General features: G+C 46.9%; 2 protein-coding genes across 6 annotated transcripts in view; both read left to right on the top strand.

Annotated features, from left to right (window-relative positions):
• On the top strand, window positions 1–19,392 carry TMEM39B (transmembrane protein 39B). Of its 5 annotated transcripts, XM_038531260.1 has the most exons (10): window positions 1–141; window positions 1,797–1,923; window positions 2,440–2,659; window positions 3,241–3,324; window positions 3,647–3,801; window positions 10,961–11,297; window positions 12,241–12,428; window positions 17,424–17,544; window positions 18,724–18,863; window positions 19,030–19,267. In XM_038531260.1, the coding sequence occupies exons 1-10, from the start codon at window positions 138–140 to the stop codon at window positions 19,112–19,114; spliced, it is 1,461 nt and encodes a 486-aa protein (XP_038387188.1). In that variant the 5' UTR covers window positions 1–137; the 3' UTR covers window positions 19,115–19,267. The 5 variants fall into 5 exon arrangements, with proteins under 5 accessions (XP_038387188.1, XP_038387187.1, XP_038387189.1 ...); XM_038531259.1 differs by lacking the exon at window positions 18,724–18,863 and having other exon boundaries at window positions 19,030–19,392; XM_038531261.1 differs by lacking the exon at window positions 19,030–19,267 and having other exon boundaries at window positions 18,660–18,786.
• A 2,723-nt stretch (window positions 19,393–22,115) lies between these two features.
• The window catches only part of KPNA6 (karyopherin subunit alpha 6), a 52,644-nt gene continuing 48,452 nt past the window's right edge, over window positions 22,116–26,307 (top strand). The window contains exon 1 of the mRNA XM_038531258.1: window positions 22,116–22,265. Coding sequence (XP_038387186.1) covers window positions 22,262–22,265 — 4 coding nt within the window. The 5' untranslated portion in view covers window positions 22,116–22,261. The remainder of the gene's footprint in view (window positions 22,266–26,307) is intronic.

The following is a 26,307-nucleotide window of genomic DNA, read 5'->3' as shown; positions in this document are numbered from 1 at the left end:
TTGGCGGCCAGGCGGGAGCGCGCGGCTGCTACCCGGGGACTGGGCTGCGGCGGTTAGTCCTCTCCCGGCCGCCGTCGCCTCCGACATATTGCCCGCAGGAGCTGCGGCGGCGGAGCGGAGAGCGCCGGGGGGAGGAGATGGGTGAGAGGAGCGGGTCCGGCTCGGCCGGGGAACAGGCGGGCGTGGGGGTCGGGATGGCCAAGATGCTGACTGCTCCCCCACGCGGACAGGATCCCAGCGAGGGAAGGGGGAGGGGATGCGGGGCGCAGAGGGACCCCGCCCCCTCCGGTCGCTTCGCGGGGTGGGGCCTCGCTCGCGGGGGCGGGGCATTGGTGCAGGGGCGGGGCCTCTGAAACGGAGAGGGCCTGTTGGGGCTTGGGCTCGGTGCAGGATCCTCGCCCGGGCCAGAGCGGGGACGGGGCTAGGCGGGCGCCGGGGCGTTGGTGCTCGGGGGGAACCCCGGGGCTGTTGGAGCTTGGGCGGGGGCGGATTTTCTGGGCTGTAGGGTCTTTGCACTGGGGGCGTTGGGGCGGGAGGGGGACCTTGCCGACCTAGGGAGCCCATTCTGGATAAGGGCTTCTAGGCAGAAAGCCTTTATTGGCTTGTGGGCGGGTTTTCTTGGCTGACAACAGTGTGTAGGCGGGGCTTCTGGGCCCAGGGGCTTTATGTGGGTGTAAGAGCTTCTAAAGAAAGGAGTTAAGTGTGGGCAGAGTTGTGGGCTGAGGGTGCACGTGTGGGATGTTTAAGCCAGGTATAATACTATAGGAACAGGGCTTTTGGGGTGGGGGCTGGTGGGGTGCAGAGCTCCTTGACAAGTACTTTTTTGGAGACGTGTGGGAAAAGCTTCTGAGCTGAGAAGCTAGGGCCAGGGGTGTGTGTGGGTGGGGTGTGTGTAGACTGTGCAGCCGCGATTTGAATAAGGCTGTAGCTTTGATTAGGACTGGGTGGTGCTTTGAGCTTTGTACAGGACCTTTGTGCAGGATGGTGCCTGGGAGCTTGGGGTGGACTGCTGAGCCTAGAGAAATAGGTTTTGGGTCCACCACCACAGCATTCTCCCAGAGCCCACATCTTTGACCCTATGTTCAGGCCCTGCTCCTGACCATGAGACACAAGGATACTTGTTTAAGCTGGATCTCGGACTCTTGAAAAGGCTTTAAGGGTGCCCAGAATCATAAGACTTGTAGGATCTGAACAGAGCAGTGTTAAACCAGACCTAACAGCTCAAGCCTCAGACCCAAACTACCTGTGACACGTTGTAAACTCGGTTTCCTAACCTGTGGAAAACTTACTTTGCTGGTTTCATTAATTCATCAACATGTAGTTCATGGCACTTTATACCGGGCACTGTGGTGGGGGTAAGGGATACAACAGTGACAAAGATGTAATGACCTCACTGACCTTCCATTCTAGTGAGAAAGACAATAAATATGTTAATAAATGAATAAGATAAATTCCAAGGGTGAATTCTTTGTGAAGAAAAAAATAGAAATGAGAATTATGGAGGCAGATACTTTAAAAACGGCAGTCAGAGAGGGGCTTTGCAGATAGGATACAGCAAGTACAAGAGGTAACAAGTTTGGTTTGCTTAAGGAGAGAAAGGATAGTATGGTTGAAGCATGGAGGCCAGGCAGAGAATAGTAGGAGGTGAGGCTGAAGAGGTAGACAGGGGCCGGATCAGAGGTCTCTGCAATTGAATCATACAATGAGACACCCAGTAACTAGTAGCCAGTATCATTGCTGTTATCCTTGATATACGCCTTCTGGCTTGAGGATCTACCTTATGTTGAGTCCCACAGGAGGACGAAGAGGTCCCAACAGGACATCCTACTGTCGAAATCCACTGTGTGAGCCAGGATCCTCAGGGGGCTCTGGTGGGGGCCATACTTCCAGTGCATCGGTCACCAGTGTCCGTTCCCGCACCAGGTAAAACACCTCTGTCTCTTTCCCCTTGCTGTGGGCTCACAGGGACAATACGAACAAGGCTCTTCTTTACTAGGCTCGGACTCTAGGATATGATACTCCAGATGGCAGATGGGGGTTTGAGTATATAGCAAGCAGGAAAAAAGCTCAGGTGGTGCTCACTTGGGTAGATGCGGCAGGACATAGTATAATAAGCCCAAAGGCCTGGATTCCAGTATACGGTCCTGCTCCTGATTTTCTCATGACTTGAACAAGTTGTTTCCTCTTTTTGGGCCTCCTTTTCCTCATCTGTGAAATGGATCTAATAATTTTTTCCTTCCTGGGACATGTTGGAAGGCCTAAATAAGATTAGGGGTAGGAAAGTCTTCGCTGGCTCCTTTGTCTGACAGGCAGGATCAGGAAACTCAATCCTTGCCATGAGCTGCCTTTCTGATCCAGCCCCGCCATCCTGTGTCCTGGAAGCCCGTCTTGGTGGGGTTCTCTGGTCAGCTCCTAATGTTTTTCCCTCTCACTTCCCAGGAGCAGTTCTGGGACGGGCCTTTCCAGCCCCCCACTGGCCACCCAGACGGTTGTGCCCCTTCAGCACTGCAAGATCCCTGAGCTGCCAGTCCAGGCCAGCATTCTGTTTGAGTTGCAGCTCTTCTTCTGCCAGCTAATAGCCCTCTTCGTGCACTACATCAACATCTACAAGACAGTGTGGTGGTATCCACCCTCCCACCCACCCTCCCACACCTCCCTGGTAGGTGCCCAGCTAGGACCAACTGTGTGCGTGTGTGTGTGTGTGTGTGTGTGTGTGTGCGCTCCAGTGCTCATGACATTTGGTTTCAGTTTAGCGTAGCTTACCAAGCGCCCTGTACACTTGGCCTCATGCTGGGCGAATAATTCCTGAACGCTCACCCCTCATTGCTCAGTACCATTTTAGGCATTTTAAAGGTAGCAGAGAGAAACCTGACAGATTTTGCCTAAAGGCACACAGAGTCTTAAGTCCTGTGCGGGATAAGAGCCACAGGCATACATGAGTATTTCAGGAGTGGAAAGATCTCCATGCAGAAAAAGAGGTTCAGGGACAGGGTCATGGGTGATCAGCAAGAGGGCTCACACACCACTCTCTTATCTCCAGGGACTGTCCCACTTCCCTCCTCTGGGTCCTGTTCTGCTCCTCTAGGTAATTTCCTGGCCTGACTCAGCTGGAGGCCTGTGAAGGTCAGAGAGTGGGGACAGTCCCTATGGAAAGGACTGGGCAGGGGGAGGTGGGTATGAAAAACACCCATCTATGGGCAGGGGGCCCATGTGACCCCCCCGGCCTCTGCCCCCTGACAGAATTTCCACCTGATCGACTTCAACTTGCTGATGGTGACCACCATCGTTCTGGGCCGCCGCTTCATTGGGTCCATCGTGAAGGAGGTGACTGGGTCCTAGAGGCTGGCCGGGGACTTTGGGACTCCCCTTTCCCCTGGGGGGTACCAAGGAAACATGCCAAACCCTTCAAGCCTCAGGCATTTCCTTGGGGCTCCCTTTGAACTTGGTTGAAGAACGCTACATCATCCCATCACTCTTTGGTGTTTGCTGGGCATTGAGGAAAAAGATTCACCTTGCCAGATTCTGCCCAGGCTGCTGTCCCCATGTTTCCCTGGGTGGGATCGCAGGCCATGCTGGGCGGGACTTGGGCACAACCCCTGTGGCCTCCATCCAAGGCCCCAGCCCGTCCTATCTCGCCCTGACCCAGGCTTCTCAGAGGGGGAAGGTCTCCCTCTTACGCTCGGTCCTGCTGTTCCTCACCCGCTTCACCGTTCTCACGGCAACAGGCTGGAGTCTGTGCCGCTCCCTCATCCACCTCTTCAGGACCTACTCCTTCCTGAACCTCCTGTTCCTCTGCTATCCGTGAGTACCCCTCACTTCACCCTTCACCGCGTAGCACCCGGCTCCTGATGTCTGCCCTGAGCGTGGCTGGGTCAGCAGGCCTGCATACCTGGAAGACTCTCCCACTGTCTGACCTAGCCTCCTGAGAACAAGGTGATTAGCTTTCTCCCGCAGGAGCAGAAACTGAGAGAACAGGCATCATTTACTCTAGTTGCCACCCAGGAGGAGGTCAGAACGGGACTCACATCTGTGTGTGTAGGCCAAAGGAACATTCCTGAGGAGGATGCATGGGCTTTGTCTCCCTCTCCCTTCCTTTTTCTCTCCAGTTCTTTCTTTTTTTTTTCTGTCTTTTTTTGTATCTTAGTGTTTATGTAATCTCTCAGTGCCTCCCCCAGCTCTGTGCATGCAAGCACCGGCGTGTGTGCCTGTTTCTGTGTGGGTGTCTGTGCATGAAACGTGTGTGTCTGCATGCACGTGTGTGCGTGTATCTGCACATACGTGTGTGTATGTCAGTCTTGGTGTCTGTTTGCTCAGTCACTCCATCTCCAGAGCCCAGATTGTTGAGGATGGGAAGGTAGTGTCTGGGAGGAGCCCAGGACTGCCCCCTTCTGGCCTTGAACTGGGGAGAACTTTGGCAAGCCATCCACTCTGGCTGAGCCTAGGGCAGGTTCATGGCTGCCTGGGCATTTACAGTCATTGCCCAACCCCTGGCCTTTCTTTCTGGTTCATGAACTTCCTCAGGCTGGGCCAGTTCTCTGGCCTGAGAAGCTTCAGAGCCGGATACTCATTCCTCTCTATCCTGCATGATGAAAAGGGCACTGTCATGGGAGGAGCCCCATCGCACCTGTTTCACTTATAACTAGTTTTTAATTATAAGAGTGAGACATGTGTCATATAAAAACATTAAACTTTACAGAAGCTTTTAATGTAGGAAAGTCCTCTAATATCAGTGTTCCAGAAAACCATTATTTGCAACATATCCTTCTAGACTTTTTTCTGTTCAAGCATATGCACATACTTTTCTTTTGTTGTTAGAAAAAAGGAATTAATTCATGCATGATGTTGCACAATTTACTACATTTTTCACATAATCATATAACTTGGGTATTTTTCCATGGCAATACATAGAGGTTGGCCTCATTTTTTTTAATGATCTCATAATATCCCGTTGTATAGGCTTTTCACAGTTGTCGTATTTGTCTTCTATTGATGACCTTTTGAGGTGTTCCTAGCTTTTCCCTATTGGAGACAATGAAGTAAGGAAACTTCTTTTGCGTACATCTTTGCCTGCTTGTCTAATAGTCCTGTATAACAGATTCCCAGAAATAGAATTACTGTGCTGAAAGGTGCAGTCCATTTATATTTCTGATATTAACAAACGGCCCTCCAGGGGTTAGTTGGTTACAGCCGTCAACAGTCACCTTAATTTTTTTACTTTGTGGTTATTATCCAGTGAATCCATTCTCCTCAAACACAAGTATCACCCAGTATTCGTATTTTGCTTTATTTTTTTATTTAACTTATAAATTTTTATTAACATAGGGAAGGCATATCACAGCAAATCAATCCAGGAGTGCAGAAAGCTTATGATGAAAAGCAGACTCCAACCCCACTTTTCAGCTTTTTAACCCACTTCTCCAAAGCTACCCCCATAATTCTAGCATCCTTGTATCTTTATTCTTTTTAAAAACGTAGGATTGATTTTATAGTGGGATAATAGTTTACAGAGTTAAAATTCAAAATTTTTAAATATGTGTAAAATGTATATATTCAAAATGTGTAAAGAATATAGAATGAAAAAGTCTCCTTGGCTCCTGTTTGTCAGCTGCCCAGTTTCCCTTCCAAGAGGCAACCACCAATAGTTCTGATTTCTTATATATCCTGGAAATGTTTTATGCATGTACAAGCATACCATATACCCATATATGCACACATATACATTGATTCCCTTCAATTTCAGATGAAGATTTACTTAGTTCACCCTTCCATCAATACTATTCCCAGTACTTTGTAACTGTTATTGCTCTATTGATTATCTTTTCCAATAATATCCGTATGCCTGTATTTTTTTATTTCATCAACAATAGTATCTTAATCCCTTTTCTGTAGACAGTAATCTTAGGAACTCTACTTGTCCATTTTTCCTCCCCTCTTCCACCTCTCACTTCCTGGCAGGTATTCTCTTAAAGCATGACATACACATTCTCCTCTATAACCACATTCAAGTCTTCCATTCTTTGTCTAAGGTTAATTCTAAACACTAAAAAGCAGTAAGTAGTATGAATATATTATTCACTTCAGGGCCAAGTAGTATGCATAGATGATATTCCTTCTCTATAGTTACTGAGTTATAATCTTAGGCCTCTTAAAAAAAGAAAGTTCCTTGTGTCAAGGTCAAATGGTTTCTCTTTTCTTACATTCCATCAATTGCTTAAAATCATGACACATTTTAGTTTGCTTCATATTTAGATTGTAACTTTCTTATACAGCCTTTTTTATTTTCTTGGAGTTCTAATTGCCTTTCTTTTTTCTTGTTGACAAAAGAATGATGGGCCTTCAACATATCCTCAAGTTTATCCAGCCTCTCAATCATGCTACCTGTTGCCTGGAGTCCATTTTTCCCCCTAAAGACATCCCTCCTGGAGCCTTCCATCCTCCTGCTCCAGTCTGGAGTGGTTGTTCTTTAGGCCTGCTGTACAGCTCTCAGCCTGGGACTTCCCTTCGCTGCCCTCCTGGGTTGGATCCACTGTTTCCTGGATCCCATGTCTTCCTCTTTCTTGGTTTTCTCCCTTATTATGCTGGAGTGCATTATCAGGTAATTTCCTTAACAATGGGTATGTGGGAGGTTTATACATTCTAAGGCCTTGCATGTCTAAAAATGCCTTTATTCTACCCTCATACTTGATTGATGATTCAGCTAAATGTAGATTTCTAAGTTCAAATTCATATTCTCTCAGAAGTTTGAAGATATTACTCTATTGTCTCTGGCATCCAGTGTTTCTAATGAGAAGTCTGATGCCAGTGTGATCCCAGTTACTTTGCAGATGACTTGTTTTTCCCTTTGAAAGTTTTTAGAAATACCCTGTTAATCTTTTGATTTGAAATTTCACAAGGTGGTATCTGGTGTGGCACTTTTGTCATTCATCTTATCAGTACGCTAGGACTCTTTCAACCTGAGATGTGGGTATTTGTTCAGAACAGGAAATTTTTCTATTATTTCTTTGATAATCTCTTCCTTCCATTTTTTTCTATTCTCTATGGGACTTCTGTTCATCAGGTGGTAGACCTCATAGATTGGTCATCTGTTTCTCTTATATTTTCTCTCATATTTTTCATCTCTCTCCCTTTCTCTCATCTTTCTTTTTCTCTCCCTCTACTCCCTCCCTCCATCCTGCCTTCTCTGTCCTACTCCTCTCTCTTTTTACTTTGCCTTTAGAGAGATTTCCTCAACTTTATCTTTTAGCTTTTTACTGAGTTTTTCAGCAGTCATATTTTCATTTCTAAGGCCTCTTGTTTTCTGATTGTTCTTTTCTCATAGCATTCTGTTCTTGTTTTAAAAATCTCTTCTGTTCCCTGAATTTTGTCTTTCTACTAGAGTCAGTTTTTTGTTTCATGCTGCTAGTTTTATAAGCATAGTTTCTTTCTTTTTTTTTTTTTTTTTTTTTAAGATTTTACTTATTTATTCATGAGAGAGAGAGAGAGAGGCGGAGACACAGGCAAAGGGAGAAGCAGGCTCCATCCAGGGAGCCTGATGTGGGACTTGATCCAGATCCCAGGACTCCAGGATCACACCCTGGGCCGAAGGCAGGTGCTAAACCACTGAGCCATCCAGGGATCCCCTAAGCATAGTTAGTTTCTTTGGTTGTCTCTTTACACTTATAAATGAAGGACTGAATAGGTTGAACCACACTTCATCTCCCTCTGCCATTGTATATGTGAGTGGGAGTTTTGATCAGGAATTCTAAGTACATAAGTAGGACACACTGACTGGCAGACTTTGCTTTAGGATGAGGGAGTATGGTGCTAGTTGTCGGGTTGTGGACTCCAATAGGCCAGAAGCCAGAGTGAGGGGGTTACTCTAGGGTGCCCCCATTAGAGACCACAATTCTCCCTAGACAGTTTGTTCAAATTTTTTTACAGAAGAATCCTTCAGAGTTGCATGAGGTAAGAGAATGAGGGGACTGACTCTTGCAAATAAATACAGATCTTTGCTTAATCCCATTTGTTCAGTCCTGCTGCTTGCTTCTACCCTTTATCAGCTATGCCTACTTCAAGCCAGAGTCTCCCTTGGGTCACTGGGCAGATAAGCTCCTACCCCCCAGGGCAGCCCTCTCATAGCATATTCTAGACCTATACACTCTAGACCTATATCCAGTTTAGTAGCTTTTAACCACTTGTTACTGAACATTTGAAAGAGGCTGGTTTGAAGTGTGTTATAATCTGAAATAAACTTCAGATTCTGAAGATTTACAACAAAAAAAGAAAGTAGGTTATGCCCGGATGGCTCAGTCCATTAAGTATCCGGTTCTCGGTTTTGGCTCAGGTCATGATCTCAGGGTTGTGAGATTGAGCCCTGCATCGGCTCTGCACTCAGTGTGGAGTCTGCTTGAGATTCTCTGCCTGTTCCTCTCCCCTTTCTCCTTGCATGCACTTCTGTGTACTCTAGCTCGCTCGCTCTCTCTCTCTCAAATAAATAAGTAAAATCCTAAAATAAGTAAAAATCTCATTTGTAAATGTTGATTATATGTTGAAATGATAATGTTTTGCATATATTGGGTTGAGTATTAAAATTAGCTTCATATTTTTTTCTAATGTGGCTATTAGAAATTTTCAAAGTACGTATGTGATTCTCATTATATTTGTGTTGAACAACGCTGCTCTAGATGATGGCTTCCTTCCTCATCTGTCAACATGTTTCCATCTGCTTTCTAAATTTGTTAAAATCACTTGTGAACTGATAATCCCACTCCCATTCTTTTTGCTGATAGGAATTTCTTTTCTATTTTTATACTGTCACGTCTTAAGTGGAGAAAAGGAGAGGGAATCTGCCATCTTACATGTGAAGTTGCTTCTAACTTGTGACCTGCGGAGCAGTCACTTGCTGTTACCAAATAATTTAATTATATTTGCAGTCCTTCTTAGAGGCAAAACCAGGGAGATTCTTAAATACTTGGACTTAAGTTTGGGTCTGAATCCCTTGTATGTTCCTGTAGGTTCCCCACTCCTTCATTCCCACAGGGTGTCCTGAAGAGTGTTTTGGGAATCCCATTGGAGTCTTCTTTTCTGTCCCATACAATCACTGATCTCTCTTTTCTAAACAAAATTTTATGGATCTTCTCCTTTGGATCAAGCACCGTGCTGGGAATTATTGGAAGGTTTAAAGAGAGTATTTATGAACACTAGGTGTAATGCCTGACTAAGTGTAGAAAATCAATACAAGCTATGTAACTTAGGGCAAATTAAGGAAACTGAGGTTCATATACATTAAATAACTTGCTCTAAGTTACAATGCGAGTAACTAGCAGAGCTGAGATTTTAACCCTGGCCTATTCGACCAAAGGCTATGCTCTTGACCACAGTTCTCTAAGTTCTCTTACTTAACCTTACCCCAGGGAGAGCAGTAGCATCCCTGTTTTATAGACCAGAAAGCAAAACCCAAAAAGGCCAACTGCTTGCCCAAGAACACTCATGTATCCCTTCTTGGAACAGAAAAAAGGAAGAAAAAAATTATACTGATAAGAAAATGCAGCATTCTCATTGGCCTTAACTCCTGGGGGCAGCCCAGGGACCCTTGTGGGGCTATGTCTGAGGTCCTGGGGAAAAGGATGAGCCCCAAGCTAAAAAACGGAAAGCCTGTAAATAGCACCTATTACGGTGTTCCATGTACTGAGCTACTGTTTCCCATTTATTTACTTATTTGTTTTTTTATTATTTTACTTAAAGTAATCTTTATGCCCCAGTGTGGGGGGCTTGAGCTCACAACTGCTAGATCAAGAATCATATGCTCCACCAACTGAGCCAGCCAGGTGCCCTGGCTCTTAACTACTTTTTTTAATTATCTACTTTCCCTACTTATCTACTTTCCTGGGCTTTGGGTCCATCTAATTTTCTCTTCAAAAGATACCAGCCAAAAAAGAAGATAGCAGCGATACACCCTTTGACTAATTAGCTACAGCCCTAAGGGTACTGCACAAGGAAAGGGATTAGTACTTTTTAAGGGCCCATTTCAGTGCCTGGCACATAATAGGCACATAGTAAATACTGTTCCTAAACCACCTTCCTCCACAAGCTGATGAGCTGACTCTCAAGTATGCAGCTGTAACAACTTAGACCTCTCTTGTGGTACTGCATACATTTTTTTTTAAGTAAGTTCTGTGCTCGGTGTGGGGTTTAAATTTATGACCCCCACAATCAAGAGCCACATACTTCTCCGACTGAGCCAGTCAGGCACCCCTTGTACATTTTTAGCTAATTAATCACTCATAGTATTTGTTGAGTATGTATCTTGGTCTTTGGTACCAGATGGTTTTGGGCTTGAATCTCAGCTGTATTGCTTCCTTACTTAGGGTAACCTTTGGGAATCCACTTCAAACTCAACCTTTAGCTGAGCCACAGCTTCTTCGGAGGGATACAAAATAGTACTGAGGGGGATCCCTGGGTGGCTCAGCGGTTTAGCACCTGCCTTCGGCTCAGGGTGTGATCCTGGAGTCCCGGGATCGAGTCCCACATCGGGCTCCCTGTGTGGAACCTGCCTCTCCCTCTCTCTCTCTCTCTGTCTCTCATGAATGAGTAAATAAAATCTTTAAAAAAAAAAAAACTAAACAAAATAGTACTGAGTGCATAGTGTTCTTAAGAGAAGCAAAAGAAGACAACGTGTGTGCCCAATGAATCTGGGCTGTTAGGATCACTGTTAGTCAGCAATAGACCACGAGGCAGGGCCTCATCTCCTGCTTCCTACTCTATTCCCCGATGCTCGGCACAGTGCTTGGCCTGCACCCAATAACACCTATGTTGAATGTCTGATCAGAGAATGGCTGAATAGAAAGATGGGGGTAAATTCTACCCCTCTGAGTAGCCAGGAAAGCTAAGGCCCAGGGAGGAAAGAAGATTCCCTCCGTGGGTAAGGGTTGGGATTGTGGCCCATGGGCAGGCTTCCCCTCACCACTGTATTCCCCAGCAGGTTTGGGATGTACATTCCGTTCCTGCAGCTGAACTGTGACCTCCGCAAGACCAACCTCTTCAGCCACATGGCCTCCATGGGGCCCCGGGAGGCCGTCAGTGGCCTGGCACGGAGCCGGGACTATCTGCTGACACTGAGGGAGACGTGGAAGCAGCACACACGGCAGCTGTACGGCCCAGATGCCATGCCCACCCATGCTTGCTGCCTGTCCCCCAGTCTCATCCGCAGTGAGGTGGAGTTCCTCAAGATGGACTTCAACTGGCGCATGAAGGAAGTGCTGGTCAGCTCCATGCTGAGTGCCTATTATGTGGCCTTTGTGCCTGTCTGGTTCGTGAAGGTGCGTAGCTCAACCCAGAGAGGGGAGGGACCTGTTTGGGGCCTTACTCTGCTGCCTGCCCCCCAGGAGCCCTCCTGCTTGCATAAATAAGTGGACCACTTTTGATCAGATTGCTATCTGTTCTCTGGAGGGAACCCTGGAGGGTTAGAGTAACTACTGCCTCCATTGTAGAGTGGCGAGAACAAGGCTGTTCTCCAAGTGACCTGCACCATCTATCACCCAGCCAATGAGGGGGACATGACACTGTTGTTCATAGTACTTGATAACAAAACAGTGATGTATTTCACTATGACTATTGTGGCCCAGGCATGTCACAGTATCCAGCTTTATCATTCAGTAGGAAAGCCAGGATTCATCCAGACCTGAGTGATTCCAAAAGCCTGTGCTTTCTCTCTAGCAGTATGGTCACCTAGGAAGGTCCCTCCCCAGCTGACAGTAGGCTTGAAACATTTCTCTGGGGATGGACTGCCCTGAGTGATTTGAGGCTGAGACGACTTACTGTTTCTTGACCACCTACAGTGTTCTAGAGCTTTCATGAATGTGATAATCCTCCTAACACCTCTCAGAGATGATTGGTAACTATTACCATTTAAAAGAAGAGAAAGCTAGAGCATGGAGAAATGAAATGACTTGCCCAGCATCACATAGTTCATAAGCAGCAGAGCCAAGATTGGTACTCATGTCTGTTGGATCCCAGAGCCTGTGCTCTGGCTCAGAGAAGTAAGCAGTGGGAGCAATTTTTCTGTAAGAAGAGTTTGTAGGACTGAGTAGTGGCCACAGGGTCTAAGCTTAAGTCTTCTTTGGTGTTTGATCCTTGGTCTCAGGCCTCCCCACTCCTCCCAGAAGGCTGCCATGGTTTCTGAGGCAGGTAGAATCAGGTAAGGGGGAGGGAGGGAGGCCATTATGGACATTCCTGGCCTTATCCATCTCTCACTGCTCCCAGAACACACATTACTATGACAAGCGCTGGTCCTGTGAGCTCTTCCTGCTGGTGTCCATCAGCACATCAGTGATCCTCATGCAGCACCTGCTGCCCGCCAGCTACTGCGACCTACTGCACAAGGCCGCTGCACACCTGGGCTGCTGGCAGAAGGTGGACCCAGCGCTATGCTCCAATGTGCTGCAGCACCCGTGAGTCGCCCTCCCCTCCCCTGCCCAGTCTACCCCCTTATGGTCAGTGCCTGTGGAGTCACTGGTCTCCTCCCTTACCAGCTCATTCATTCAGTTGGCAGATAGTTGTTGAGCACATCTCATATGCTAGGCCTTGAGGCCAGAGTAGGGTATGGCAGGGCCCAAGGCAAACGTGTCCTCTGTGCTTAGGTAACTTGCAGTGTGCTGGAGGTGGGAGGAGGCCAGGCAGTAAATTCATAGACCCATTGACTTTCTCATTCACTGACCATTATTTATTCACCTCATTGACCAATATGCTCTTGCATTCATCTTCCGCTTCTCTGCTTCTGTCACCTGCTCACTCATTGTTCAATCATTAGGTCATCTGCTTTTTGGCAGACATTTACCTTCCTAGAGCTGTAACTGACCTGGTGCTATGTATTGGACAGAAGAGCTTGGATTTTGACCTACAGGCAGAAGGGTGCTATGGAGGGTTTTAAACAGTGGAGGAACCCATTCCAAGGTGCCTTAGAAACATCAGTCTGGTCAGAGGATATGGTGCCATGTCAGCCGATGGTGAGGCCTGGCCAGGGAAGCAGAGCCACAGAGAGGGAATGACTGAGATATAGTCCTTGAGGATGTTGGTGTGGTGGAGGTGATAGCCATGTACACAAATGGTTATAGGATGATGGGGAGAAAGAAGCCCAGCTGCAGGACAGCATTGCAGAGACAGAAGCATCTGCTCAGGAGCCCTGAGGTGCTAGGTTGGCCTCCCCTCAGCCTGGTTCATCCTTCATAGTACCTACCTCACGGTACATTTCATCCAGGTTACCCTCACTTTCCATTAGACCGAAAGCTCCTTAAGGCTGGGCCCACCTGAATCAAATCTAAGCCTTGGGCCCAGCACAAGGTGTGGCAGAGAAGAGGTCCCTAGGACAGGTTTTAGAGGTAGATCCACCAAGAAGCAGAGATGCCAAGGGAGGCTACAGAGGCACCTGGCTGGAATTGTGAGTTCAAGCCTCACAACTTGAGCACAGAGGTTACTTTTTTTTTTTTAAGACTTTTTATTTATTTATTCACGAGACACACACACACACACACACACACACACACAGAGAAGTGAAGAGACACAGGCAGAGGGAGAAGCAGGCTCCATGCAGGGAGCCCGATGCGGGACTCCATCCTGGGTCTCCAGTATCATGCCCTGGGCTGAAGGTGGCGTTCAACCGCTGAGCCACTGGGGCTGCCCTAGAGATTACTTTTAATAAAAAATAAATAATGCAGGGGAGTAGCATGGAACATTGTAGTAGGTGCTGTTTTGTTTTGTTTTTTAAGATTTTATTTATTTATTCATTAGAGACAGAGAGAGGCAGAGACATAGGCAGAGAAGCAAGCTCCCTGCAGGGAGCCCGATGTGGGACTCGATCCTGGGATCACACCCTGAGCCAAAGGCAGATGCTCAACCTCCTGAGCCACGCAGGCGTCCCATAATAGGTGTTGTTTACAGGCTTTCCTTTTTTTAGCTTGGGGCTTATCCATTTCCTCAGACACAGCCCCACAAGGGTCCCTGGGTTGCCCCCAGGACTTAGGGCAAATGAGAATGCTATATTTTCTTATCAATGGTCATTTTTTTTCTTCCTCTTTTCTGATGTTCCAAGAAGGGATACATGAGTGTTCTTGGGCAAGCAGTTGGCCTTTTTGGGTTTTTGCTTTCTGGTCTATAAAACGGGGATGCTACTGTTCTCTCTGGGGTAAGGCTAAGTAAGAGAACTTAGAGAACTGTGGTCAGGACCATAACCTTTAGAGTCAAATAGCCCTCTGTGCTAGTCAGGGTTCTTCTCAGGCTCTGTCCAAATGGTTCAGGAAAGGGGATGGACATTGCTAAATGAGCCAGAAGAGGGCCTAGCTTAGCCTTGGCCTCTGTGGGGGAAGGAGGAATAGAAAGATAAAGCTGAACATGAGGAGAAACCTGTGCCTTGCTCACAATGGTCCTGGTCTGTAGAGAAGACCCAGACCCCTTCACATGGCTTCCCAGCTGCTGAACTGGGTCCTGCCAGCCTTTTCTGCATCCTCTTTTACCCTGCCTTCCCCATTCATACTGTGCTCTAGCCAGACCAGACCGCTTCAGATCCTCAGATTCTTTTTTTTTTTTTCAAAGATTTTATTTATTTATTCATGAGAGACACAGAGAGAGGCAGAGAGACATAGGCAGAAGGAGAAGCAGGCTCCATGCAAAGAGCCCAATGTGGGACTTGATTCCAGAACTGCAGAATCATGCCCTGAGCCGAAGGCAGACGCTCAATCACTGAGCCACCAAGGCATCCCAGATTCTCAGATTCTTTGTGTATGTTTGTATCTATGCCTAAGCCACATGACGCTTGTTTTGCCTGGAATACCATTTCCAACTTTCTGTCTTGATTAATTCCTATGCATCCTTTAGCAGTTTGCTTCCTCTAGCAATACTTTCTTCACCAACCACAATGGGTTCAGGGCCCCCTCCCCTGTGCTCTCACAATCCTGTAATATCGCGATTATTGCACCTAACACTTCCTACTCTGTTTGCTTAGTCGCTTGCCTATTTTCCCAGGACTAAAGCTCCTGAAGGTCAGGATCCTTGCCTGTTAAACACTTGGCCATCTCTTAGCAGAATGCCTAGCAGAATGCCTGGCTTATAATAGGTCCACAGAAAATTTTGGTGGTTTGTGTTTCATGTTTTTTTAAGGTAAAATTTATATATGGTGAAATGTGCAATCTTTTTTAAATTTAAATTCAATTTAATGAACATGTATAATTAGTTTCAGAGATAAAATTTAGTGATTCATCAGTTGCGTTTAACACCCAGTGCTCATTCCATCAAGTGCCCTCCTTAATACCCATCACTCTGTTACTCTAGCCTCTGCCTACCTCCCCACCAGCAACCCTCAATTTGTTTCTGTAGTTAAGAGTCTGAAATGCACAAATCTTTTTTTTTTTTTTTTTTTTTTTTTTAAGATTTTTGTTTATTTGAGAGAGAAAGAACATGAGCTGGGAGAGGGGCAGAGGGAGAGGGAGAAGCAGACTCCCCACTAAGCAGGGATCCCAATGCAGGGCTCGATCTTGGGACTCCAGGATCATGACCTGAGCTGAAGGCAGACAACCAACTGACAGCCACCCAGGCACCCTGAAATGCACAAATCTTAAAGTGTACAGTTCTTTGAGTTTTGATAGTCCTGTACACCCATGTATAGGTAGAACAAGATGTAGAACATTTACAACTTCTCAGAAAATTTCCTCTTGGCTCTTCCCAGTGACCACCTTCCACTCACCACCACCACCTAGACAACCATTTTTCTACTTTCTTCTACTTCTTCTGTTCTACAACCTAACATAAACGAAATCTTGGTTCTGTTGCTTTTTTTTTTTTTTTTTTTTTTTTTTTTTTTTTTTTTTTTTTATGATAGGCACACAGTGAGAGAGAGAGAGGCAGAGACACAGGCAGAGGGAGAAGCAGGCTCCATGCACCGGGAGCCCGATGTGGGACTCGATCCCGGGTCTCCAGGATTGCGCCCTGGGCCAAAGGCAGGCGCCAAACCGCTGCGCCACCCAGGGATCCCCCTGTTGCTTTTTCATTCAGTATATTGCCTATGAGATTCATCCACATTGTTAGGTATAACATGATAACTGGTTTTTAAATTTTTTTTAAAAGATTTATTGGGACGCCTGGGTGGCTCAGCAGTTAAGCGCCTGCCTTCAGCCCAGGGCATGATCCTGGAGTCCTGGGATCAAGTCCCACATCGGGCTCCCTGCATGGAGCCTGCTTCTCCCTCTGCCTGTGTCTCTGCCTCTCTCTGTGTCTCTCTGTGTCTCTCAGGAATAAATAAAAATCTTAAAAAATTTTTTTTTATTTACATGGTTGAGAGAGAGAGAGAGAGTGCACATGTGAGCAGGGGAGGAGTCAAGCAGACTCCCACCAAGTGCAGAGCTTGATGCTTCTCTCATGAGCCATGAGATTAGGACCTGACCTGAAACTAGGAGTCAGATGCTCAACTGACTGAGCCACCTAGGTGCCCTGATAACTGGTTTTTAAATGAATGAATCCACAGGGTAGGAACCTGAGTTAGGGTTTTTCGTGGACAGCAATTCTCTGTCCTCTGGCCCAGGACCCTTGGAGTCCCTGGGAAATCTGACAGAACACTGGAAGAATCAGAAGAATCCACCATCCCACTTTCACGTGCTCTCTAAGGCCCCTCTGTGCCAGGCCTTGTGCCATGCTCCAAGGACACAGAGATGAAATGGACACCGTCCCCTCCCTCAAAGGCTCCCAGACTATTGAGGGATACAGGGAAATAAGTAACGAAACATTGAGGAGAGTGGACCAGTAGCAGGAAATCCAGGGAGGTGCTGAAGGATGCTGAACTCTAGGGAGTTGGAGAAAGGCTTTCTGGAGGATCCTGAGTTTAGAAAGAACTTGCCAGAAGGATGGGATCAGGAAGGGCAGTCCAGTTGGAGGGAGTAACTTATGCAGAGACATGAAACAGTAAACTGTGCTGGAGGAACTAGAAGCAGCTCTGAATGGCTTGATCACAAGCTGTGCAGTAGGAGGGAGTTGGAAGACCGAGCAGGGCCTCAGAGGCCACGGCGAATCCTTAGGGACTTGACTCCAAGGGCACTGAAAATACTTCCAAGGGTTTTGAGTGGAGAATAGGCTCAGCTTGGTTTTTCCCAAGACCACTCAGGTAGCTGTCTGGTGGACTAATTGGAGGCTCTAGGTGGGACTAGATGAGGGAAAGGGTTTTCTTGACAGTCCCTCAGACGTGAATCTCAACCCTAGACCTTCTGACTCCCAGTGCAGTGGATTTCTCATGATTCTTACCCCATTTTTACAGAGGAGGCAACTGAGACCAAAAAAGGAAAGTCACTGTGTCTAAATAATAGAAATGGGAGTAGGGCCCTGGTGGTCACACCAGGCCCAGTCTTCTGGTACCCCGTTTTGGGGGCGAGCTGGGCATAAGGGGCACTGTTGGGCTGTGCCTCCAGGTGGACGGAGGAATGCATGTGGCCACAGGGCGTGCTGGTGAAGCACAGCAAGAACGTCTACAAAGCAGTGGGCCACTACAATGTGGCCATCCCCTCTGATGTCTCCCACTTCCGCTTCCACGTGAGTCTCCTCCCTGGGGAAGAAGGGGCGAGGGCTGCTCTCAAGGGCGGGAGGATCTGGGGGCGGGGGATAATGTCCTAGCAACAGAAAGCCATTTTCAGCATTTCTCAAATCCAAAGGAAACTCCACCTGTGCAGCACAGGACAACCGTCCGTATGGTGACTTCATAACGGCAGCTTACTTGGTAGCAGATCTTTGAAAACATCAGGTGGAGGCAGGAAAACTGATAAAATAAAAGAGAGGTTCTCAGGGGCAAAAATTGTAACTGTTCTCATTCAGTGTGGTGTGCCAGGCACAATGGTAAGCACCTGCCACACACCCTCCATCCAACTATTGCTGGATGTGTGTGAGAGAAGTACCAGGGCTATCCTCATTTTCTGAGGCTAAAATTTACTTAGAATCTGACTTGTTCAAGGGTGCTTTGCTAGGAAACTTGGGGTCCCATAGTAAGGACTCATGGCCTCAGCATAGTGAAAAGAACTGCTCAAAATCACTGAGGCTAGTGGTCTCCATTTTATTTACTTATTTTGTTATCAAAATCCTTTTTTTCCAACACTTTAGTCATAGACTAAAGTCTGGTATATAGGATTTCATGGCACCATTCTATTTGAAAGGGTTGGAACTCCCTTTACTTCCCACTCACCACTGCTGTAGGCCCCTAAAAGGCTGCTTCAGAACCTGGGGTTCCAAGGAACACAGTTTCAGAAATCATTGATATTGGTGCCCTCTTTACATTAGAGAAATCTGAGCCCCAGACAGGAAAGGGACTTGCCCAGGGTTCTGCAGGCTGTCAGATGCAGAGCTGAGACTGGTGGGCTGGTTTCTTGGACTCCCATCTCCTGTCACATCTCTTCTTATCCTGTAAGCAGCTCTTGAGGTTTAGGTACCTTGGCCCCTGCAGAATCAAGATTCCCTAAGCATTGATCACTCTTTCAAACTGATCAAAACATTTTTCTTGAGTTCCTGCACTCTCCCTTGCTTTGAAAGCAGCAGGTCAGAGTGAGGTGTTGCCACATGCCCTGGAAGTTTCTGGCCTAAGTCAGGGTGCTCCCCATGAAAAAGTGGGTGACTCAGGCTGTAGAGTCTGTAATAACTTTCCACACCTGTGTCGTAAGATTCTAATTTGTTCAGGCCTGACTGTACCCAGAAGGATCACATATAACAAGGTGTTGATTGTAGACTAGAAAAAATTTGAGTGAGCAAGCAAGATCTCTCAAGAAAAGCTTCCTGGGGGAGGTAGAAGTTCAGCAAGATCTTAAACAACTGCTGTGGGAAGCAGTAGTCTTGACAGAAGAACGACCACAAGCAAAAGCAGAGAGGTAGCAAAGTCCACACCCAACCCTACAGTCTTCCTCCCCACCCACGTCTGCATGGGGCCCCATGAGCTTGTCCCCTTCACTGCCACCCTCCCCCCCTCAGAAGCCCTTCCAAGAGGTAGGTTATTAGAACATACTTTCCCATCCCTGCCTACCTTTTCCTGGGCAGTTCTTTTTCAGCAAACCCCTGCGGATCCTCAACATCCTTCTGCTGCTGGAGGGTGCTGTCATTGTCTACCAGCTATACTCCTTAATGTCTTCTGAAAAGTGGCACCAGACGATCTCACTGGCGCTCATCCTCTTCAGCAACTACTATGCCTTCTTCAAGCTGCTGCGGGACCGCTTGGTATTGGGCAAGGCCTACTCCTATTCAGCCAGCCCCCAGAGGGACCTGGACCACCGGTTCTCCTAAGCCCCAGGGTGACCCCAGGGACAGCATCCAGGCTTCAGCCAGGGGTTCTCTGGGAAGGGGCTGTTGGGGAGGGTTGGGTGAGGGGCAGAAAAACCCACAAAAAGAGACAAAAAAAACTTACCAGAGCTTTGTATTTTTGTTACATACTGTTTGTTTCTTTGATAATTGATGTGATTATGAGGGGGGGGAAAAGTCCTATTTTTATACTCCCATTAAGTCTGTGTGTCATTTGTTTCTTTCCCTTCTTGCCTCTGGGGCCTCTGTGGGTCCTGCCTTCTCCATTGGAGAAGAGTTGAGGCACCAGAGGTCGTGGAAACAGTGGTAGCTTCTGACGGCTGAATACTGTATATGGGACATTATCCTTATGTGTATTATAGGCCTTGTCTCAATCCAACCTTTATGACAACCCTAGGAGGTAGGTGCTGTCACTCCAATCTTATAGTTGAAGAATGAGCACAGAGAACTATAGTGACTTGCCTAAAGTATCACAGAAGCCAAAAAACACCACTATCCTAGGAGAATGTGATGTCCTGCTGCTCTCAGCATGCAGTCACTGAGACCCTGCTGTGTGTCAGGTGCTGTGGTGGACAGGATGCCAAGACAGAAACAAAAAAAGTCTTACTACACTGAGATGGGTATAACAGTTGCAAGATAGTACCACAGGAGAGAATACTCTCTGGACTTTTTGGAGGATGGGATAGTCTGAGTTGTCAGCCACTTCCTAGGTGGACAAAATGGGGGAAGGGCACTTCAAGGACACACGGAATAGCCCAGAGATTTGGAACATCCTGGTGTATTTTGGAAGGGGAAGCAGAATGTTTTCTAGAGCAGGGAGGATAAGAAACATGGAGCAGGGTGGGGTGGGTCTGCAGAGAGGTGATGGATTAGGGAGGACCAGTGGTTCTCGGCAGGGGAAGGTGTGTAAGCAAGGTCAACTACTAGAGTGGAAACAAAGATGCTTAGAGAGCTACCTGGCTCCTACAGGACAGGCTGGAGGGCTCAGGCTGGGAGAAAAGGACAGTCCTAGCCAGTCTACTCTGCTTTCCTTCGTTGAGCCCTTGTTAGCCACAGGATATGCGGATAAGACTGTGGTGGCGTATGGGAGACAGACACTACAACAAAAGTTTTTGGTGTCTCTGTTGAGGGAGGCATCATGCTAGGCATGGAACAGATACAAAGATGAGGAAGATGTTGTCCCTTCCTTAGACAACCAGGAGAGAGAGGCATACCTTGTGAGCAAATTAGGGTGCTAAGTGCTGAGGAAAATACATGTCCAGGGCACTGGGAACAGAGAGGACAGAGAGACCCAGACTGCCTGGAAAGACAGGGTTTTTCAAGAAAGGGAGGGTTGAATTGGGTCATTTTATTTTACTTAGTCATGAGAGACAGGGGCAAAGGGAGAAGCAGGCTCCATGCAGGAAGCCCGATGCGGGACTTGATCCCCAGACCCAGGATCATACCCTGAGCCAAAGGCAGATGCTCAACCACGGAGCCACCCAGGTGTCTCTGAGTTGGGTCTTGAAAGTGAACTTGTTCACCCTTTGGTCAAGGGGGAAGGGGAGGGCATTGCATTTCAAGCAGAGGAAACAGCACATAACAATGGCACAAAAGATAGCGTACTTGGGAAAGGGGGTTCCCCAAATATGGATGGAGACTGGGTTGCCTAGCGGGGAGACCAAGAAGTGAATAAGGACCAGCCTGTGTGACAGATTGAAATGTTTGGACAGTACCTAATGACAGAAGATGCTAAGCAGAGGAACAAACTTGACCATGTCTCTGCTTTATTGAGACGGTGCAAGTGGGAAAGCCTGGAGCTGGGAGACCAGTGAGAAGCAGGCAAAATCAACCAGGAGAAAACACAGAGATTCAGCCTTGAGCAGTGGCAGTAGGAAGAGAAAGATAATGCTCCCTTTCCTGGCCTGACCCTGAGTTCCAGAGTTGACTTTTTGAGTTGTTTTCCTTAACGGGCCAGGCACAAACTAGAGAAGGCAATTTGTTGCAACAGAACCTGGAAACCCAGGTCTCATTCTGCTGCCAAAAGACAGTTCGCTGTAGGACTGGTGACTTGAAGACATAGCCTTCTGTTTGTTGAGGTGGGGGACAGGACTGGCCTGTCATTATGGAGGAAGGGAGGTCTGATGTATACCAGCCATAAATTCCATGAATCAAAAGGCACATGAACACTTAGCCTCAATTTCCTCATCTCTAAAAAGGGAGATCATCCTCGCTTATTAGAAATCACGGGCTTATTTATTTGTTCCTTTTTTACTAAATTATTTATGGAGCATATACCATGTGCAGATCCTGTGCTAGGTGCCTAAGATATGGTGATAAAAATACAGAACCTATCCCGCCCACACACCCCACACCCCCCCCACACTCCCACCCTCTGCGCTCAGCTTGCTGGGGGTAGGGTGGAGGATGAAAGCGCTCTGTCAACTATAAAGCCCTGGACCGGTCTCATTATTTTTCCACTTCTTATCTCCCAATAAGGTTGTAATCGGGTTTACTCTTAACTTCTTCATTTCCTTATCTCCATATCCTTAAGCAAATTTCTTCTTCCAGAGGATTCCTTATAAATATCTAGCTCAGGGTCTGTGATCGGCTTTAACTACGAGAGGAAGGAATGCGTTTCTGGGAGAAAAATTTTCTAGGGGAGGAGACCGCACTATAAAGAGGAGGAAAGGCTGAGAATTCCTAAGCACTCTTGATTTTCCTTAGTAAGTATCCCTCCTAGTCGCTCTCCACTACTCCTTTTATAATCCATCCCTATTTCCCCGCCTTTAGTAGCTGCGGTCTCTTTAAATGCGCTCCTCCCAGTAAACTGGGCTGTGGGGCGGAGAGCGCGTTTCTTCCCCGGGTTGAATGTTAAATTGTTTGTCCGTTTCGGGCTGCCGTCCTGCAGATCCGCCATATTGTCTGCTGAAGCTACCGCTGAAGCTGCCGCCGCTGCCGCTGCCGCCGCCAAGTAGGAGCGAGCGGAGCCGCGATGGGTGAGTAAGGACGCCAGGCAATTGGGGACTCGAGCTGAGGCAGTCCTGGGGCTTGGGATCTAGCAGGAGCCTGTCTCTGGTCTGCGGAAGATGTCTGAGGCTCCTCCAGAGAGGTCTGAGGGGAGAAGCCAGGCCGGGAGAGCCGCTCAGGCTAGTTCGGGGCCGGACGAGGGCCCTTGCGGGAGCAGTCTTCGAGGCTGGTTCCGGGAGCACCTTGCCACGCCTGGAGCCCCCACGTGGTGGCCCTGGGCCGGAGCCCACGCGTTCCCGGGGGCTGGAAGGGGGCCGCCCCTCCGGCCTGCGCCGAGACCGGGGCTGGGGGACGGGCTACCGGCGGCAGGCCGGGGCGGCGCTGAGGAGCCCTCGCCAGGCGTGTGTTTGACCGACGCGCACCTTGACTGGATCCGGGGGCTCCTGTAAACTCCGGGGAAACCCTGCTTACGTCGTGAATAGTCCTCTGGTGAGGCAGCGCCGGGCGAGCCGACTCCAGGCCCGTAACCAGGGGCAGCCATGCCGAAAGCAGCCCGGGCCGCTGAAGGCCGGCAGAACTTCCCGAGCCGCGGGCGGAAATGGGGTGGTTCGGTTGGACCCATTGACAGCCCAGTAGTAGGAAACCGCAGGCCAAGACCTCGGGGCCACATGTGGTAGATTGGGGATTTCAGGTGTGGGCCTGGCCCTGGTTAGGAGAAAAGGAGCGACCTGTTGCTCTCTCTGAAGGGACTCCGGCTGGCAAGGCCTGAGCTCGGAATAAGAAGGCGAGGTCTTTGGACTTAGCGACAGCACCATCAGTGAAGAGCTGTTTTCTCTTAAGCATTAAAAACTATTCGTCTTGCTAAGCTCTTCCTACGCGTGGGCATGGTTCTGACTGCTTTACATGTCACATTTTACTTAATGCGCACAACCCAGTGAGACAGATACAACTGTTACTCTATTTTACAGGTAAGGAAACTGAGGCTTAGAGAGGGGTAAAGTAACTTACCCAAGGTCACACACAGTTAGTGGCTAAACCAGGGTGATCCCACCAATGCCCTGGTTTATAGCTGCATTTTGTTATGGCTTGGCCACCTAGTGGTTGGGCTGGAAAGAAGGGAAGAAAGCTTTTAACCCCTAGGCAAAGTTGTAAAGGGTTTTGTTTTGGGGTTTTTTGGTGTTTTGTTTTGGTGCTAATGGGTCCACTTTGAAATCTTTAGTCTGAACAAAACGGAAAAACTCCAAAGTGAATTGCTAACCCCAACTATTGTGTGTAGAGGGGAGAGCTAAATGAGATTCTGGGATTGAGTTTTGTAAGAACTCTGATCCTGAGGAAACATAAATTTTTCCCTTGAGCTGCAGGGCAGTAACTTTAGAATCAGATCTGGTATTACAATCCTGCCTGCCACTTTCTAGCTCTCATCCAGAGAAGTCACTTAAATATCAAATGCAGTAGAAAGCATCTAGCACAGCCCACAATCAATGTTATTTTCCTTTCCGATTCTTCCTTTCCTCATCTCTAGAAGGAGGGGAAAGGGAGTGTTGTCAAGATCTTTGAGGACTAAGATAGCACAGTGTTTAGAGCCTACTAAGAGCTCCATAGGCATCAGAACAGATTTCTTTTCTACCTTCAATAGCATTCCTTTCCCTTAAGCACTTTTATTTCTAAAATCCACTGTCAAGCCTTATGGACTTATCTTTGTAACTGCAGCTTTATTTATCAATAGAAAATTTAGGGGACTTTTATGTTGTAAATTTCCTATTGGCTTTCAATTTTAGAAACACTGGTGCCTCAAAGGGAGGGAGGGAGCTAATGTTAAGTTTATCAAGCTCAGGGAAAAAAGTTTATGGATTGGGAAGCAACCTTAGAGAAGATAACACAGCTAGTAAGCTACAAAGGCAGAAGTGAGATCCTTACCCATTTTGTTGTACACAAACCTCTTAGAGTTAAGGTGTGAAGTAAAATTAGTCATTTTCTGGGAGACTTAAATGGAGGTTCTTATGTGGAGCAACAAAGTCTTTCAGGACACTTTCAGGGTCCTGAAAGTGATTTTTAGTATAGAGTCAGACAGCCTCTCTTTCTCTTCAACTCTATTTCAGGTACCTCTGCCCTGTCCCACTTGGTCTTTCTGAACATCCAGCTATTGGTGTATGTGTTTTTTTGGCTGATCCTTATATGATGTGAGTGAAACTAGTGTAAGGATATATTTAATCCTAACATGGAATCCGAGGTAGTTTGGGTTATCCCCATTCATAAATGAATAAACTGAGGCTTTGAGAAGATTAAGTGACTTGTCCAAGGCTGGTGATCTAGGTCTTTTGTGTGCTGGGGTCACTAACACAGCTTGTATACCACACCTCCATGAATCTAGAACTTGCTGTTCTCACACTGGTTCTCAGGTGAGCTCCACTCAAGCTCTGGCCCATATTTTATACTGTTAGTCCTGTACCAAACTTCATTAGCTTTAACAGACTTGTAGTGATTTCACTGCCATTAGGAGCCTGTGGGGGGTGATGCTTGCAGCTCTGGAAGTTACTTACTGTAACCTTCCCTAGCAGAGACCACAGTCTCTAAAGACTAAGCCTTGGCAGACTCTGGTTGTGTTATCACCGATTCCTGACATCTTGCTAACCAGGAACCTGGCAGCCCCTCCTCAGCCCCAGGGATAGGTCTTGATTAATATAAACTATAAACCAATTATTGTAATTCTGTCTCCCTAGGCAGTGATTGATTGGGTTTGTGATGCAGCTCTGGCTAATTAGACAGGAAGGGAAGCCTGGGGGACTTCTGGAAAATACTTCCTTATTTAAAAGAGATTATCCAGGTTTTGATTGATTGATTGATTGCCAACATCTATTTTAATTTGGGTATCAACAAAGTATGAGGGCCTCAAAAAAAAGAGAAAGAGATGGGCAAGCTATAATAGCCAGCACTTAAATAGAACTTGCTATATGCTAGGCACTAGGTACTACGGTATTAACTCCTTTACGTCTCAGATTCTCGTGTTCTAGTTGAGGAAACTGAAGCACAGAGAAGTTTAGTCATTTGTGCAAGGTCGGAGCTAGTAAATAGAACACTTAGATAGTATGGTTCTAACCAACTTGTAGGCTATTAAGGGCTGTGTTCTGCTTCTCGAAAAGAGCCCTTTTCTGACTTTGAAATTAGCATTAGTAATGGTAGGGTCGTGAGGCAGAATTTATAAATAAGAGCAGGCTGTTCTCAGGGTGAAAGAGAAGATGGGAAGAATTTGATGTTTTTGAGCAACTGAATTAGGCAACGTTGGAATCGTCTTATCTCTTGGTTTAACTAGGATACCTAAGGCCACTTCTAGTTTGTTTTTTGGCTGCAAGTAACAAAACCGTTCTGATAACACTTCCAGATCAAGAAGTAACTTAGCCCATCTCTTTTAATTTCCCTCCAACATTGCCCACCCACCCAACAGTGTATAACAGCTATTTGCAGAGCAGGCACCTAATCATCAATGACCTTAGTGTCACACAAGCATCAAACTCAAACTCCTTTCCTGGCCTGCTTTTCCTACATTTTTGTTAATGGTAGGACTACTGGCCCAGACACTAGGGCATCTATCCATCTTTCGTTCCTCACTCTTTTATTCCCTTTCTGTATTGGCAGTTGAAGATTCAGTGAAGTACTAGATATCAAAAAAGAGTAAATTGTAAAGTTAATAATTTAGAAGTCCTCCAGATCTTTTATATAGCTTCCTGTACCACTGCTGTAATTCTTGTAGCAATGTTGCTAAAACATCCATTTGACCTTGTCACTCTACTCCTTAGTTTAGGAATCTTCATGGAGTTATCATCTACAGGATAAAATCATAACCTATACAGTATGATATCCAAGGCCTTCCTATTGATTTTACTAATCTTATTCTATTTTAAAGACTTCATAATCTGCATTCCATTCAGACTACCTCCTTTGTCCTTTAGCATTGCTGGCTGAGAATGTAAGAAGCAATCCCTTCCCCGTCCATCTTTTCCTATGGAAATCTTGCTTGATTTTCTGTCTTATTTATTTACTTTAAAGATTTATTAATTTATTCATGAGAGACAC

Source organism: Canis lupus, chromosome 2 (genome assembly GCF_011100685.1).
Source record: "Canis lupus familiaris isolate Mischka breed German Shepherd chromosome 2, alternate assembly UU_Cfam_GSD_1.0, whole genome shotgun sequence".
Classification (NCBI taxonomy): domain Eukaryota; kingdom Metazoa; phylum Chordata; class Mammalia; order Carnivora; family Canidae; genus Canis; species Canis lupus.
Note: the sequence above shows the minus strand (reverse complement) of the source record. Positions and strands in the feature narration are given on the sequence as shown.